This window comes from Canis lupus, chromosome 30 (genome assembly GCF_003254725.2).
Source record: "Canis lupus dingo isolate Sandy chromosome 30, ASM325472v2, whole genome shotgun sequence".
Taxonomy (NCBI): Eukaryota; Metazoa; Chordata; class Mammalia; order Carnivora; family Canidae; genus Canis; species Canis lupus.
Genome location: NC_064272.1, coordinates 35,996,531 through 36,010,791, shown reverse-complemented (window position 1 = coordinate 36,010,791; position 14,261 = coordinate 35,996,531). Strand labels below are relative to the sequence as shown.

Below are 14,261 nucleotides of genomic sequence, written 5' to 3'. Positions count from 1 at the left end.
GATGAGGGAAGTATAGCCACTTTTCTTAGAGGTTTACTCTTATCCTAGATCCCTCTAGGCTGATAGTTTGACCTTTGAGGTAAGAAGGGCTTCTGGCCTCAGGCTGCAACTAAGTCTAGATACAGAGCTACCTTCCACTCTTCCCTCTCCCCTGGCCCCTGGCTCAGTTCTCCCTCCTCTTCAGTCTTGTTTCTCCCTTAATGAGTCTCCCCTGTATCTCTGTAGAGAATATGGAACTATCGATGACGTGGACATTGACCTCCACATCAACATCAGCTTCCTCGATGTAAGTGGTGCTAGTACCTGCCAACAACATGTCTAGCTGGACTTGTGGATTTTGTCATGTAGGCCAGGAGTCTTGTTCCTGAGTGCTGTATTTGGAGCACATATTCTTCATCCTTGTCTTTCCTAGACCATCAGCAGACAGTGGTGTGTACTGTCATGTGCATGTGCGTGTCATATAGGGAAACTTCCCAAGTCCATTCCTCTCTGTTGCTAAATGGGAAATTGTTTCCCTTACTCTTGTAGGAGGAAGTCTCTACAGCCTGGAAAGTCCTCCGAACAGAACCTATTGTGTTGAGGCTGCGATTTTCTCTCTCCCAGTACCTTGATGGACCAGGTAAAGGCACTGACTTTGGGCAAGTAAATGCTTTGAGTGTGGCCTAATCCAAAGTTCTAAGTTAACTGAGCCAGAGAAAAGCTAGGAATAAAGCCTTTGGAAATAGTTTGCAGGCCATTGGTAGAGGCTTTTCAGTTTCCTGTCACTGGTATCTCCATTCCCTGTTGCCTGATATCCATCCCCTAAAGGCCTTCTTAGTGATGAAATTGTTTTCTCTGGTCCCCAGATATTATTTATTCCTTTCATTCCCTCCAACTTTCTCATAGAAGCTAAAATATTTTTTTTTTGAAGCTAAAATATTTTAAACTGGTCAGACAGTTCCCAGAATCTACCCTCTGCCTCAGATGTTTGCCTCTCCATCACTATTGGTTAGAGTATGCTTAGAATCTGAGGAAGCTTGTCCCCTGAACTGGAGTTTTGGACTCGCAGGAAAATAGATTGTACATACTAGGAGCTTTTCCTTCTCTTTGCAGAACCATCAATTGAGGTTTTCCAGCCATCGAATAAGGAAGGGTTTGGGCTGGGTCTTCAGCTGAAAAAGTAAGAACTTTGATCTTTCTGGTGATGGACATATAAGGGGAAGAGATGGACATATGGATGAACAGGCAGACCTTTGGATGGAATGTTTCCTCCCAAAAATATCTTTCTGATATATTCCCAAGAAAGACTAAATTTGGAAAGCAAAATTTATGGCTAGGTAGGATATTCTCTGGTTCTGGGGTGTCTGGCTTTGAGACTTCCTGGAGGTAAGGAGGAGAGTCATCAGTACTTGCCATTTAAGGATAAGTACAACCCTAGAATTAGGGTAATGTTCTTCACTTTTTCTCTAGTGGTATTCTCAGAGTGGGGCTCTAGCAGCTCAGACAGTTTTTTTAATTTTTATTTATTTATGATAGTCACAGAGAGAGAGAGAGAGAGGCAGAGACACAGGCAGAGGGAGAAGCAGGCTCCATGCACCGGGAGCCTGACGTGGGATTCGATCCCGGGTCTCCAGGATCGCGCCCTGGGCCAAAGGCAGGCGCTAAACCACTGCGCCACCCAGGGATCCCGGCCACCCAGGGATCCCTCAGACAGTTTTTAGTTTATGGAATATGTTCAGTGCCTTGCTAATATTGGTGTACAAAGAGAAATAAATGAATTGTAGATTCTTTATATATTCTATTCAGTGAATAGAATCTAGTGGATACATGTTCTAACACAAGTGAACATATAAGATATAGAAAGAATATAGAGGAAGGAGTGACTCAGTCTGTCTAATGGTGGGTGGAGGGCTGAGTGAATGAATGAAACAGAGATGATTCATGTTTTCAAGGATGGATAAGAGTTGCCCATACAGACAGACTCTGAGAGTGAATAATATTTGCAAGGACATAGTCAGGTGAAGCAGCATGTGTGTAGGAAGCTCAAGTAGTTAAATATTGCTAGTAAAATACAAGGGGAGAGTGGTAGGAATTGAAGCCAGAGAAGTAGGAAGGGGTCCAAATCAGAGAGGATCTTGGGCTTTTATCTTGTAGGCAGCAGGAACATTGAAGGATTTTAGGCAAAGAAGGAATGTGGCCAGACTTCATTTTAGAGAAACGATTCTGGTAGCACTGTGTAAAATCAGTAGGAAAGGGTGAAACAAGAGACCAGAACTAGTTTAGTAGGAGGCTTTTGCAGAAGTCCAGACATAAGATGATGAGGGCCTGAGCCAAAGTGTGACTGTAGGTGAGAATAGAGGTGAAAGATGGACTAGAGAGCTTTCTGGAGTATGGAATCACTAAGAGTTGAACGTTGATTTGGATATGTCATATATGGTCATAAGAACTAAGGAATAGTGGGAAATTACTCTTAGATTTCCAATCTATGTGTCTGGGTAATTTGTAATACCACCAATTTAAATAGGGATATAAGAAGAGGACCAGGTTTATGGGATAAGGATAGATAATTAGTTCCATTTTAAACATGTTGTTTAAAGATAACTTTGAGGGGAGTCATCTGGGTGGCTTAGTCAGTTCAGTGTCCAACTCTTGGTCTAGGCTCAGATCTTGATCTCAGGGTCGTGAGTTCAAGCCCCGAGTTGGGCTCCATGCTGGGCATGAAGCCTACTTAAAAAAAAGAAAAAGATAATCTTGGGATATTCAAGTGGAGGTACTTAGTACATGGTTAGATATGTAACAGAAGTTAGGTTTGAAATATATTCAGTGAATGGGTGGAGATTACAACTGGTATAAAGTAGGAGACTGCTAAGGAAGAACATGATAAAATGGAAAAAAAATAGAATCAAAGGCAGAACACCCTTCAACATCCAGGCAAAATACTCAAGAAACCTGCAGAGTAGGCACAGAAAGAACATTGAAGGCAGTCCAGAGAGGTTGGAGAAGAATAGGAAGCAAATGGTGTCAGAAGGCAAGGGGGAGCGTTTCTACAAGGAGGGCAAGAGGCCAGAGAGGATAAGTCAAAGGAGAACATAAGAGTTTTTGTTGGATTTAGCATCAGAGTAAGAGCAATCATAGTGGAGTAGCAAAGGTAGAAACCAGACTGCAGTTGAGTTGGGAAGTGAGTGATTAGCAATGAAGTATAAACAATAAGTGTGAACTGAGATATTTGGATGAGGATAGCAGGGAAAGAGAGAGCTATAGCTAGACTGGGGTGCATGCAGAAACTTGAAACTTTTTGTAGAGTTTGGGAAAGGAACTGACAGGAGAGGGGGGTGATTGATGAATCAAGATCCGTAAAGAGGCAAGAAGCGGCTGAGATCTAGAGAATAAATAGAGGAATTAATAGAAGGGTTATCTTGTTTCCAGAGAATGGAGGAATTGAAATAGAGGAAATGGAGATAGATTTTGTAGCAGGCTTGGAAAATTAAAGCTGGTAACTGACAGCTTCAGTTTTCTCTGTTAATTAGGAAGAGGTTGGGGATCCCTGGTGGCTCAGTGGTTTGGTGCCTGCCTTTGGCCCAGGGCGCGGTCCTGGAGTCCTGGGCTCGAGTCCCACGTCGGGCTCCCAGCATGGAGCCTGCTTCTCCCTCTGCCTGTGTCTCTGCCTCTCTCTCTAGGTTTATGTCTATCATGAATAAATAAATAAAATCTTTAAAAAAAAAAAAAGAAGGAAGAGGTTATCAGCTGTAGGTGAAGTGAAGAGCTTAGAGAAGGCAGTAAGGATTTAGAATAATAGAGTAACGCCAGAGAGGACTGATCAAAGACAAGTGAAAGGATTGGTAAGACTGTTGGGGGCTCAGCTCAAGTTGGAAGCCATAAGTTTGGGGATATAATTTTTTGCTTAACAATGTTATACCCCTCATGTCCCATTCCTTTTCTTCACTATTCCCAAAATAGAGGGTGGTACTCTATTCCATCCAACTACCTCTGTTCCACTGTCAGTATGGTCATTCTTGGCAATAAATTCTCAGGTTCATGGCCATTGGAAGCTCATCTTTGAGATCTTCCACTAAAGGCAAATCATCTCAGAATTGTTCTGGTCCATTAGACTAGGTAATGGGAGTGGTATTTACCCCTTAGGCAAAGAGGTACTTTAGGACAGTACACTTCCATGTGTTAAGGTCATTATCAGGGGGTCTTCAGACACACATTCCCTTACCACAACTAGCTTACAGCTCCTGGGTCTGAATTTTAGATGAATTGCTTTTCATAGTTTTATTTCTTGACTTCCTCCCCTGCCTGACCTTTTGTAAGTCCATTCACTTTGATTTCTTAGGATCCTGGGTATGTTCACTTCCCAACAATGGAAACATCTCAGCAACGATTTCTTGAAGACCCAGCAGGAAAAAAGGCACAGTTGGTTCAAGGCAAGTGGTACCATCAAGAAGTTCCGAGCTGGCCTCAGCATCTTCTCACCCATCCCCAAGTAAGTGCTGCTCCAGGAGCAGCTCATCTCTAACGATGGTGGTCTTGTCTGAGCTCCAGCTCCACTTGCTTGATTATGTAAACTTACCTATTTTGCTTTCTCCCAAGCTTCTCCAAATTCTGCACCTTTAACTATTACCACCACCCACATGGCCCCGTCCCCCATGTGTCTTTATCCTTGTACTTCCGACACCAGTATTCATACTTTGTCCTTTCATGGTATGTATTTGAAGAATTGTATGCTAATTTTTTCCAACTTTTCTTTTTATGAACCTCATCCATTACTCCCTCTCCTGAGAAAGCAGAGTCTGAGTATAGGCATCAACTCCTTGCCCTCATGAAAGGGTACACTGAGGGGTGCCGGGGTGGCTCAGCTAGTTAAGCATCTGCCTTCGGCTCATGTCATGATCCTAAGATCTTAGGATTGAGCCCTGAAGCAGGCACCCTACTCAGCAGGGAGCCTGCTTCTCCCTCTCCCTCTGCCGTTTCTCCTGCTTGTGTTCTCTCACACGTACTCTCTGTCTCAAATAAATAAAATCTTAAAAAAAAAAGGTACACTGATTCATTATCTAGGTTTTGGAAATAAATATTGTCTCGTTCTCTGTCCCAGGCCTACATTTTTCCCCACTGGTGCCTCTAATTTTCCCAAAGGCAAATACAGACCCAGATTTGTAGTTTCCCAGGCACTATTCTTGACAGACTGTCAGACATTAGGCTCTTTGGGCTTCAACCACTTGCTTAGTATAGTATTTAGCACTTAATCATATGTGTATAAACACCACACACACACACCCTCCCCAAATAAATAGGCATCCTGTCCAAGGGATCATTCCATACCTAGCCTAGATGCTATAGAAATTGACTGAGACTTTGCCTTTGCTTGTCTTCCATGTTCTAATCTGAAGAACACACAAGTAATGACATAAAAATCAATTCAGGTTTGTGATCTACTTGTTTTAAAGGTGTTTAACATCCAATGGAACTTTCCTCAGATGGGATTTCTTCTTTGGCTTAAGTTGCTTCACCCATCCTGACCTAGGACTCAGTGTTCTTCTAAGGGGCTCATTTTGAATCCCTGGTTTCATCACTTCTCTTTGCTTTCTCTCCAGGTCTCCCAGTTTCCCTATCATACAGGACTCCATGCTGAAAGGCAAACTGGGTGTACCAGAGCTTCGAGTTGGGCGCCTCATGAACCGTTCCATCTCTTGCACTATGAAGAACCCCAAAGTGGAGGTGTTTGGCTACCCTCCCAGCCCCCAGGCAGGTCTCCTGTGCCCCCAGCACGTGGGCCTCCCTCCCCCAGCACGGACCTCTCCTTTGGTACATGGGCTGGGGAGGGTTTGACTTGGGTGTCAGGAGGGTGGGAATGGAGATGTGGGAGATAGCTTCTCAAAATGAGGTGGGGGTATGGTTTTTCAGGCATCCTAAATCAAACTTGGACAGGTACCATGAGTGGGCAGAATGGAGCACATTTTTTAATAGCTGAAAACATGTCTAAACTGTCTGGCAAGCTTCTCTGATAGTAGGCCGTGAAGCAGGGAGTCTGAACTTGGGTATCCCAAGGCATCATGTATGATTTTATTAGGCTGTGGTTAGGACTTGGTCATCTGCTGCTATATTAACCTATTTATCTACCTTGAAGAAGGTTAAGGACAGGTGAGCCCTTTTCAGGTACTTGTGGCAAAAATATCTAAGGGTTCTTTCTCCAGCTTTGGGATTATTTAGACTAATCGGAGCTAGGGTGAAGCTACTTTAGGAGAATCTTAGGTGTTGAGTGTGAGGTCTATCTAGACACCAAATTCATAAAAGGCTCATAATGTCTGTCTTTTTACTCTCATCAGGTCAGTGGTCACTGCAAGAACATCCCCACTCTGGAATATGGATTCCTTGTCCAGGTAATTGAGTTCAAAGCTTCATTCCTAAGCCTTTCCCCTGTTTTCTGACCCATCTGTTCCCCTAACATCTCCCAGCTCCTCAGTTAAATATTTCCTGAATTGCTTGGCTCCTAGAACCATAGTAAGCATTTGTGGATAGCAGAAAAGAAGGCATAGTTCCTATCCTCAAGAAGCTTATGGCCTTATTGGGACGACGCTTACAGACCATGTCTGATCAAGTGCCAAATGATGCATTACAAATTTTAAGTGCATAGGTGTCAAGATATGAGAGGGATTGACACTGATTTCCTTATGATCCCCAACATCCTCATTTAGATGACCTTCAGTTTTCCCTATATCTCTTTCATTACTCAGCTACTACTGGGTCATTTTTTTTTTTTTTTAATATCTCTTTATTTCCTGGGCGTGCTTTTTCTCACTTTTCCATCTCTATTATCTTTGTTCACATCATTATCTCTGGCCTTCCTGCCCATGTCGACTTGTTGCAGTCAAGCCTCAATGCTACCTTTGCCATAAAATTCTTCTCTAGTACTCCAACCATATTAGGTAGGAGTGATCTTTTCTCTCATTGAACTCTTAAGGTGCTTTTTATTTTGTATGGCACCTCTGTGTTGTGTACCATATGCTGCCTTGAGTTGTAATTAATCTGTATATGTGCCACAGTTGAGTTGTAATTAATTTGTATATATGCCACATCTCCCTTGTTGGCATTGAGGGTCTGAGAAGAGAATCTTTTATGTTATTGCATAATCAAGGAGACCATTCACCAAACTGGGTACATAGTAGGCATTTGGTACATCTGTGTGAAAAGAAGCCCTTTCATCTCCCTTTCCCAGCCCAAAAGTATGTGAAATGGGAACAATTTGATTTATACAGAAGTATACCTGGTAGAAAGAGTCATGGTAAGACAAGAGTGTGGTTTTATTTCATTATTGTTGTTTTTTAGGTTTTGTCTTTAAGTAAGCTGTATACCCAATGTGGGGCTTGAACTCATGACCCCGGGATCAAGAGTTGTGTGGTCCACAGACTGAGCCAGCCAGGTGCCCCTAGACAAAGTGTTTTATTTATTTATTTATTTATTTATTTATTTATTTATTTATTTATTTATTTATTTATATTTTTTATTTTTTTCAGTGTAGACAAAGCGTTTTAGAAAATTCTTTACTAATGAGCACTGGGTGTTTTATGCAACTGATGAATTACTAAATTCTATTCCTGAAACTAATAAAACATTATATGTTACCTTAAAAAAATTGTTTAGGATATTGCCATTTGGCTCTGGATTTGTGCTCTCTTCCCAACAGAGTTGTATCTCTGGTTTTGACCAGTGGACAGGCTGATTGTTCCGGATAGTTAAAATGGCTTCTCAGGCCTCCTACCATGTAATCATGGACTGAATATTTACCTATCTTAGAGGGACAATCTGTAATTACTTCAACTAAGGTTAATAGTTTGGTTAGTACCTGTTAATGTTTATAAAATACTTTCATGAAAATTATCTCATTAATCCCCATTTCTCTGAGGTGAATAATATCTTACTTTATAAATGAAGAAACCAAGGCTCAGGTTAACCTGTTTGCCCAAAGTTACATATGTTATTTTTTTTAAAAAGATTTATTTATTCATTCATGAGAGAGAGAGAGAGAGGGAATGAGAAAGAGAGAGAGAGGCAGAGACACAGGTAGAGGGAGAAGCAGGCTCTTTGTAGGGAGCTCGACATGGAACTCAATTCCGGGTCTCCGGGATCACGCCCTGAGCCAAAGGCAGACGCCCAACCACTGAGCCACCCAGGCGCCCCAGTTACATGTGTTATTAAGTAGTAGAGGGGTAAGATCTTAAGTCAGCTCTTCTACCATGGCTGGTCTTACTTTTACTATGATATAAAGTGGTAGCTCTCGAGTTGGGCCATCAATTTAACTAAGTGCAGGGCCCAAGAATAGATTTTGCCTTAGGCACAGAGCTGGGAAGAAGGAGAGTAGATGGAAAAGAAGCTCAAATTATTTCCCATATCTGTGCCTGTATTTCCAAAAGACTTGATAAAATCTCTTCTCTCCCCAGATCATGAAGTATGCAGAGCAGAGGATTCCAACATTGAATGAGTACTGTGTGGTGTGTGACGAGCAGCATGTCTTCCAGAACGGGTCCATGCTTAAGGTATATGCCCTAATCTGTGACCATCTTCCTTGAACCCCTAGCTAAAGCTCCTTCACTCCTCATCTCCCCTTTATTCCTTTCTTCCTGGGTCTGTAGTAAAGACAGGATTCTGTCCTTATTCTCTGGGACTCTAGAAATAATTGTTTTTCTCAGAAAACAAATCTCAGCAGTCCTATTTGGAAAGATAAGGATATATGGATATTTTTGAAGATATAATCCCCATTCAACATTTAAAAATAGGGGTCAGGTGTTGATGAAGATGATTGCATATGATGCTGTTCTCAAGGACTCCCAAGTCTAGGTGGGTGGACAGATACTACACTATAAGTACGTAGAAAAGATACGAACAATGTTGTAGGAGCTCACAAGTGAGAGCATCTAACTACTTAGGGAAGTCATGGAAGGCTTCATAGAAGAGACAGCATTAATTCTTAAACTTAAAAAAGTAAGGTATTTTAATTAAGACTTACTTATAATTTTCTCATGACATGGAGGGCCCCAAATTCCTACTTCATTCTAGAGTTGTCTGAGGTCAGATTTTTCCTTCTTTCCCTGTAACACCTTCTTACTGCATACCCTGTGCCACTACTGTCTGTTTAATATGTCCATTCAGCCAGCTGTCTGTACTCGTGAGCTGTGTGTTTTCTCCTTCTACACACTGGGAGTCATGTCGGGAGCTGCGGAGGAGGTCGCTACTGGAGCAGAGGTATGGAAGAAGGAAAAGCTGCTGGCGAACTGGAATCAAGAAAGGCCAGGGAACCTAGCATTTCACTTCTTGCAATTTCACCTCTAGAAATGTTTTCATATGTAAGGATGTTCACAATACTGTTGTTTGTAATAGAAAAAAGCATGGCTACAATTCCATCTGTGGGGGTTCGGTGAAAGAAATCCTGGTATGTCCTTATAGTGGAAATACTATATAGCTATTACTTATGGGTAGAAAATTATAACATATATGAAAAAGAAAATATGACAGTATGTGTAATATAGTTCTTTTTCAGTTGCCTGTTTAATAAAATAACTGTTTCCATAGGAAAAATAGTCTAAAAGGATTGACATCAGACTTAACAGTTGTACTTGTGAGGAATGAGATTTGTTTGGGGATAGGGGGATGATTTTTATCTTCTTTAGTCACTTTTTAATTCATTGTTAATTGAATTCTTATGAACAGCCTGTATTTTCTAATGAAAAAACCATAAGCATGTTTGCTTTTAAAAAGAACAACAGAGAGAAGTGCTGAGAGCCTCTTGAGAGGTGGACCCCTGCTGGACACTGTGACTCCCAGCTCTGGGAGATCCCTTAGTTTCTGCCCCCTTTCTCTCTTTTCCCTGAAGGTGGTGGATCTGCTGGTGGCCATGTGTAGGGCAGCTTTGGAGTCCCCTAGAAAGAGCATCATCTTTGAGCCTTATCCCTCTGTGGTGGACCCCACTGATCCCAAGACTCTGGCCTTTAACCCCAAGGTATTGTTGCTTGGGAAGAAACGATAAGAAGTAGTGGGAGTTTGTGGGCTGTTATTCAGTGGAATGCGGGACAGAAAAAATGGAACACTTGGTTCTCGGGAACTTCTAAACCCCAAGCTTTAGCTCTTGTGAATAAATGAGTTTGTTAGAAGGAGGTGGGAAGAATTAATATTATTGTGTTATGTTAGGGAAGAATATAGACTGGAGCCAGGCAGACCTGGATTCCATTTGCGGGTCTGTTGTTCCCTAGCTTGATGGTGTAAGAAAAGCCACTAAACCTTTCTGAACCTCAATTTGCTTATCTGTAAAGAGGGTGTAATACCTACCCTGCAGATGGTTGTAAGAGTGATAGATAGCATATGCAAAGTACTGTATTAGGGTTTTCCAGGGAAACAACCAATAGGAGATATATATCAAAAGAGATGTATTAGAAGGAAGTGGGCTCATGCAGTTAGAAGGTTGAGAACTCCCAGGTTCTGCAGTTGCCAGGCTGGAGACCCAGGAGAGCCAGTGCTGTCAATTACAATCCAAAAGCTGGCAGTCTTGAGATCCAAAAAGAGCAGATTTTTCAATTCCGATCCAAAGGTAGAAAAAGGCCAGTGAGTGTCCTAGCTTCAGCAGTCAGGCAGGGGGAGTTCCCTCATACTTGGTCCTTTTGTTCTCTCCAGACCTTCAACTGATTGGGCGAGGCCCACCCAAATGAGGGTGGGGAATCTGCTTTACTCAGACGGCTGATTCAAAGGTTAATATCATCTAAAAACACCCTCACAGACACACTGAGAGTAATGTGTGACAAAATATTCAGGCCCTCCGTGACTCAGATCAACTCGATTAACCAATTAACCATTGATGAAATTAACCATCACAAGTACACAGCAGAGTACCTCACCATTACCCTTCTTACTATGTATCAGGCACTGTATAGGTTCTTTACATAACGTTAATATATTTATTACATAATGTCTTCAGAACATCTCTGTGAGTGTTGCAGGAATTTTTATCTTCATTTACATACAGAGATACCGAGGTTCTAAGAGGTTAAGTAACCTCCCCTATTACGTCCAGCTGGTAAAAGAGAACTAGCATGTGATTCAGAACTGTCTGACATTAAATCTGTGTTCTTTCCATGACATGCTATACTGTTTCCCTGGGGCCTAGACTTCTTTTGTACATCTGGCCCTTCTTTTCATCACATCTTCCTCTCCACTTTTCTTCATCTGGGTCTTCTCTTCCCATTGATTCCCCACAGAAGAAGAATTATGAGCGACTTCAGAAAGCTCTGGATAGTGTGATGTCCATCCGGGAGATGACCCAGGTATTCTGCTCTCTGCCTGTCCTGCTTACGTGCCCTGTTGTGCCTGGAATCCATGGGAGTGGAGTAAAGATTTAGAAATGCTACTCTGTTTCCTCACTGTATTTTCTTTAGTGTTCCCCCTTCAGCCTTCTCAGTTCTTGTTCTCTGTTATTCCTCTTTTCTCACTCCTGATGTCTCTCTCAGCCTCTATCTTTGCTGCCAGTTCCTTCACGAGTTGTTCATATTTAATGTTTTCCCCATAATTCTTAGGGAATGAAAGAAATGAGGGAAAGACTTCTGCCCAGGGTTGGGAGGGTGAGGAGGGGGCTTGGACATAAGGAACTCGCCCCAGGGGCCTACATCTTCTGTCCTTCTAGGGGTGGGGCAGCAACATGGAGCAGTGACCATCCTTTGACTCAAGGCTGCCCCTCACCAGACTTCCCCACCCCTCGTCTGCAATCTCTGCATGAATAGACATTCATTTGTACTCACATTTACAGGTGGGCCTCTTCTCAGCAAATCCTATATATCACAGTTCAGATTAACACATAAGATATACCTAGGAGGGGTGATTTGTCAGAAAGACTTTCTGCTTTATGTAAACTTTACCACAGGATTCCTTAGCCTGATCTTTCTGGGACATTGATTTTATTTATTTTTGATTTAAAGTCAACTTTTTAGGGTTGTAGGAATTGCATAAAATGAGGGAGACCCACCTGCATGTTGTTTTGTAAGCATTTTCAGTCATTTTCATATTTATTTATGAGTCTTCCCAATCTGACTGGGCTCCTTGAGGGTGGGAACCATCTCCTCTTGCCTTTGTGTGGCCTTCAGTGCCTACCTTGCCCTGGGCCCTGATAGTCAGTCTGTTTGAAGTGGGAGGGTTCCCACCTCTCCTGGGAGATAACTTTATGGCCTTTGTCTTACAGGGTTCATATTTAGAAATTAAGAAGCAGATGGATAAACTGGATCCCTTGGCCCATCCTCTCTTGCAGTGGTAAGTAGTACGGATGGAATGGTTCATCCTTTGGGGATTGGAAGGGAGGTGTGGGGGTGTATAGTTTGAGACATGGAACCTGCACCTTCTTTTAGAGGCAGTTTTTTAGCATCCTCCCTGAAGTTATACATGTTCTGGCTGCTTTTTCTTGGGGTTTTATTGATACACTTGCCTGGAAAAGAACTCGGAACCTCCCAAGAGCTCACAAATTCTGACACCATTTCTCAGGTTCTCTTTAGGTATATCTTGTTTCCCAATAGGTTTTTAAGTACCTCTGCATGTAGGAATTAGTACTGTTTCAACTAAGTTTTCTGTGCATCCAGAGAGGTCTGACTCCTTCTTCTACTCCTTTAGACCTGTCTCAAGACCTGTCTCAAGACCTTCCCTGTTGATGTACACTGTCCAGAGCCTTGAGGCACTATTATTATTCCCTTCTACAAAAGATTCTGAGCATTCTCTGCTGCCCTCCACCGCCTGCCCTCCTTCCCTCATCTTGATTTCTTTTGTTTTCCTGACATAGCTTTCCCCTCTTTCCCTAGTCAGCTTTTGACATCAGTGCTTTCTCAATGCAACATTCTCTCTCAGAGCATGAGGGATGGCCAGGCATAGACTATCCAGGATAGCATCACCAGTAAATGAGTGAAGCCCAAAGAACCAAACTATCCACTACACGAGATAACATTGCCTTGCTGAGCCCTCACTATTTTATGCCTTTGTTCTCCTGTTCTCTGAGTTCAGCCTACACATAGCCCAGTCTGTCCTTGAATCCTCAGGAAGTTTGTTGTAGTTTCTTCTTTTTCTTTCTCCCATCCTCCAGAGCCCTGAAGGCTTCCTTTGAGCTCGATAGGATGGCTTTTAAGCCCCAGTTGTATGTCTCTAAATCCTAAGAACAAGTTGTCACCCTGCTAATACAGATCCCTGCTGACTTTTTACATTTTTTTTTATTTTTGTAGCTGATCTTATGTGCTCTTCCTTTTGTATTATCCTTTCCTCTTCCTAGATGTAGCAGTCTCCCTACCACCCCTCTCTTTCTTTCATCCATCGTTTACCCAGTAACTAGCTGGTCTCTGGTCAGTAGCTTCCCTTTTATGCTTTTCTACCCAAGCATTACCACCCACAGGAATATCCAGATAGTAATCTGAACATTTCACACAATTCAGATAGCCCTGGAATCCTTGCTTGTTCTCTCAGGGGTTTAGCAAGGCTCTGCTTTGTTCTGGATGGTCTAGCCACACACTCATTCTTTCCATTCCTTTTTTTTTTTTTCTGTTTTATGCTAGGATCATCTCTAGCAACAGGTCACACATTGTCAAACTACCTCTCAGCAGGGTAAGTGACCATTCTTCTTCTAAATAAACTCTTTAAATTTCTGGTGAGGGGCAGGGAGGGTCTCCAAACCAGCTAACCATATTGGTTCTAGACTTGTCTCGTTGGCTCTGTCCGTCAACAGTAGTCTTTGGACCTAAGCATATCCTCACTATTTGGGGTCAGTGCAAACCTGATTTGCTCCCTATCCTCAACCCTTCCCTCCCTGATCTCCATTTCTTCTCTGTTTTCCTGACCCGACCCCCACCCTGGGCAGCAGCTGAAGTTCATGCACACCTCACACCAGTTCCTCCTGCTGAGCAGCCCTCCTGCCAAGGAGGCTCGGTTCCGGACCGCCAAGAAGCTCTATGGCAGCACCTTTGCCTTCCAGTGAGGAGGGTGGGGACTGGGGGTGGGGGGACAACAAATAATTTAGGGGGATGGGAGGGCAACTTCACTTGAGGTATATGTGTGTGTTATCTATATCCATCAGCCAATCAGATATTTATTATTATTATGACAGGTACTGTGGAAGGTAGATATGATATGGTCTTTACACTCAAGCTACTTATGTTGTAGGTACTTATGTTGAGGAGAAATGACATTTACATATAAAAAGCTGTGGTTGAAGGAACAGATTAGAGGAGATAGGTCTGAAGGGTATTTTGAAGGAAATGAGCAATTTATGCCTG

The 14,261-nt window shown here is 42.5% G+C and overlaps 1 protein-coding gene across 11 annotated transcripts in view; it reads left to right on the top strand.

The window, feature by feature from the left end:
* PARP6 (poly(ADP-ribose) polymerase family member 6) overlaps positions 1-14,261 on the top strand; it is a 28,152-nt gene that overhangs the window by 5,703 nt on the left and 8,188 nt on the right. For 8 of the 11 annotated variants that reach the window (XR_007407395.1, XM_025472262.3, XM_025472264.3 and 5 more), the window contains 13 exons: positions 226-286; positions 529-619; positions 1,093-1,159; positions 4,316-4,465; positions 5,574-5,784; positions 6,306-6,359; positions 8,418-8,513; positions 9,127-9,219; positions 9,848-9,973; positions 11,223-11,288; positions 12,197-12,264; positions 13,545-13,593; positions 13,847-13,959. Coding sequence is in view for 10 of the 11 variants with exons in the window: in XM_025472262.3 (XP_025328047.1) it covers positions 226-286; positions 529-619; positions 1,093-1,159; positions 4,316-4,465; positions 5,574-5,784; positions 6,306-6,359; positions 8,418-8,513; positions 9,127-9,219; positions 9,848-9,973; positions 11,223-11,288; positions 12,197-12,264; positions 13,545-13,593; positions 13,847-13,959 (1,245 nt within the window). In the remaining variant the exon portion in view is untranslated. The remainder of the gene's footprint in view (positions 1-225; positions 287-528; positions 620-1,092; positions 1,160-4,315; positions 4,466-5,573; positions 5,785-6,305; positions 6,360-8,417; positions 8,514-9,126; positions 9,220-9,847; positions 9,974-11,222; positions 11,289-12,196; positions 12,265-13,544; positions 13,594-13,846; positions 13,960-14,261) is intronic. The other 3 variants (XM_025472266.3, XM_025472265.3, XM_025472267.3) reach the window with 3 other exon arrangements.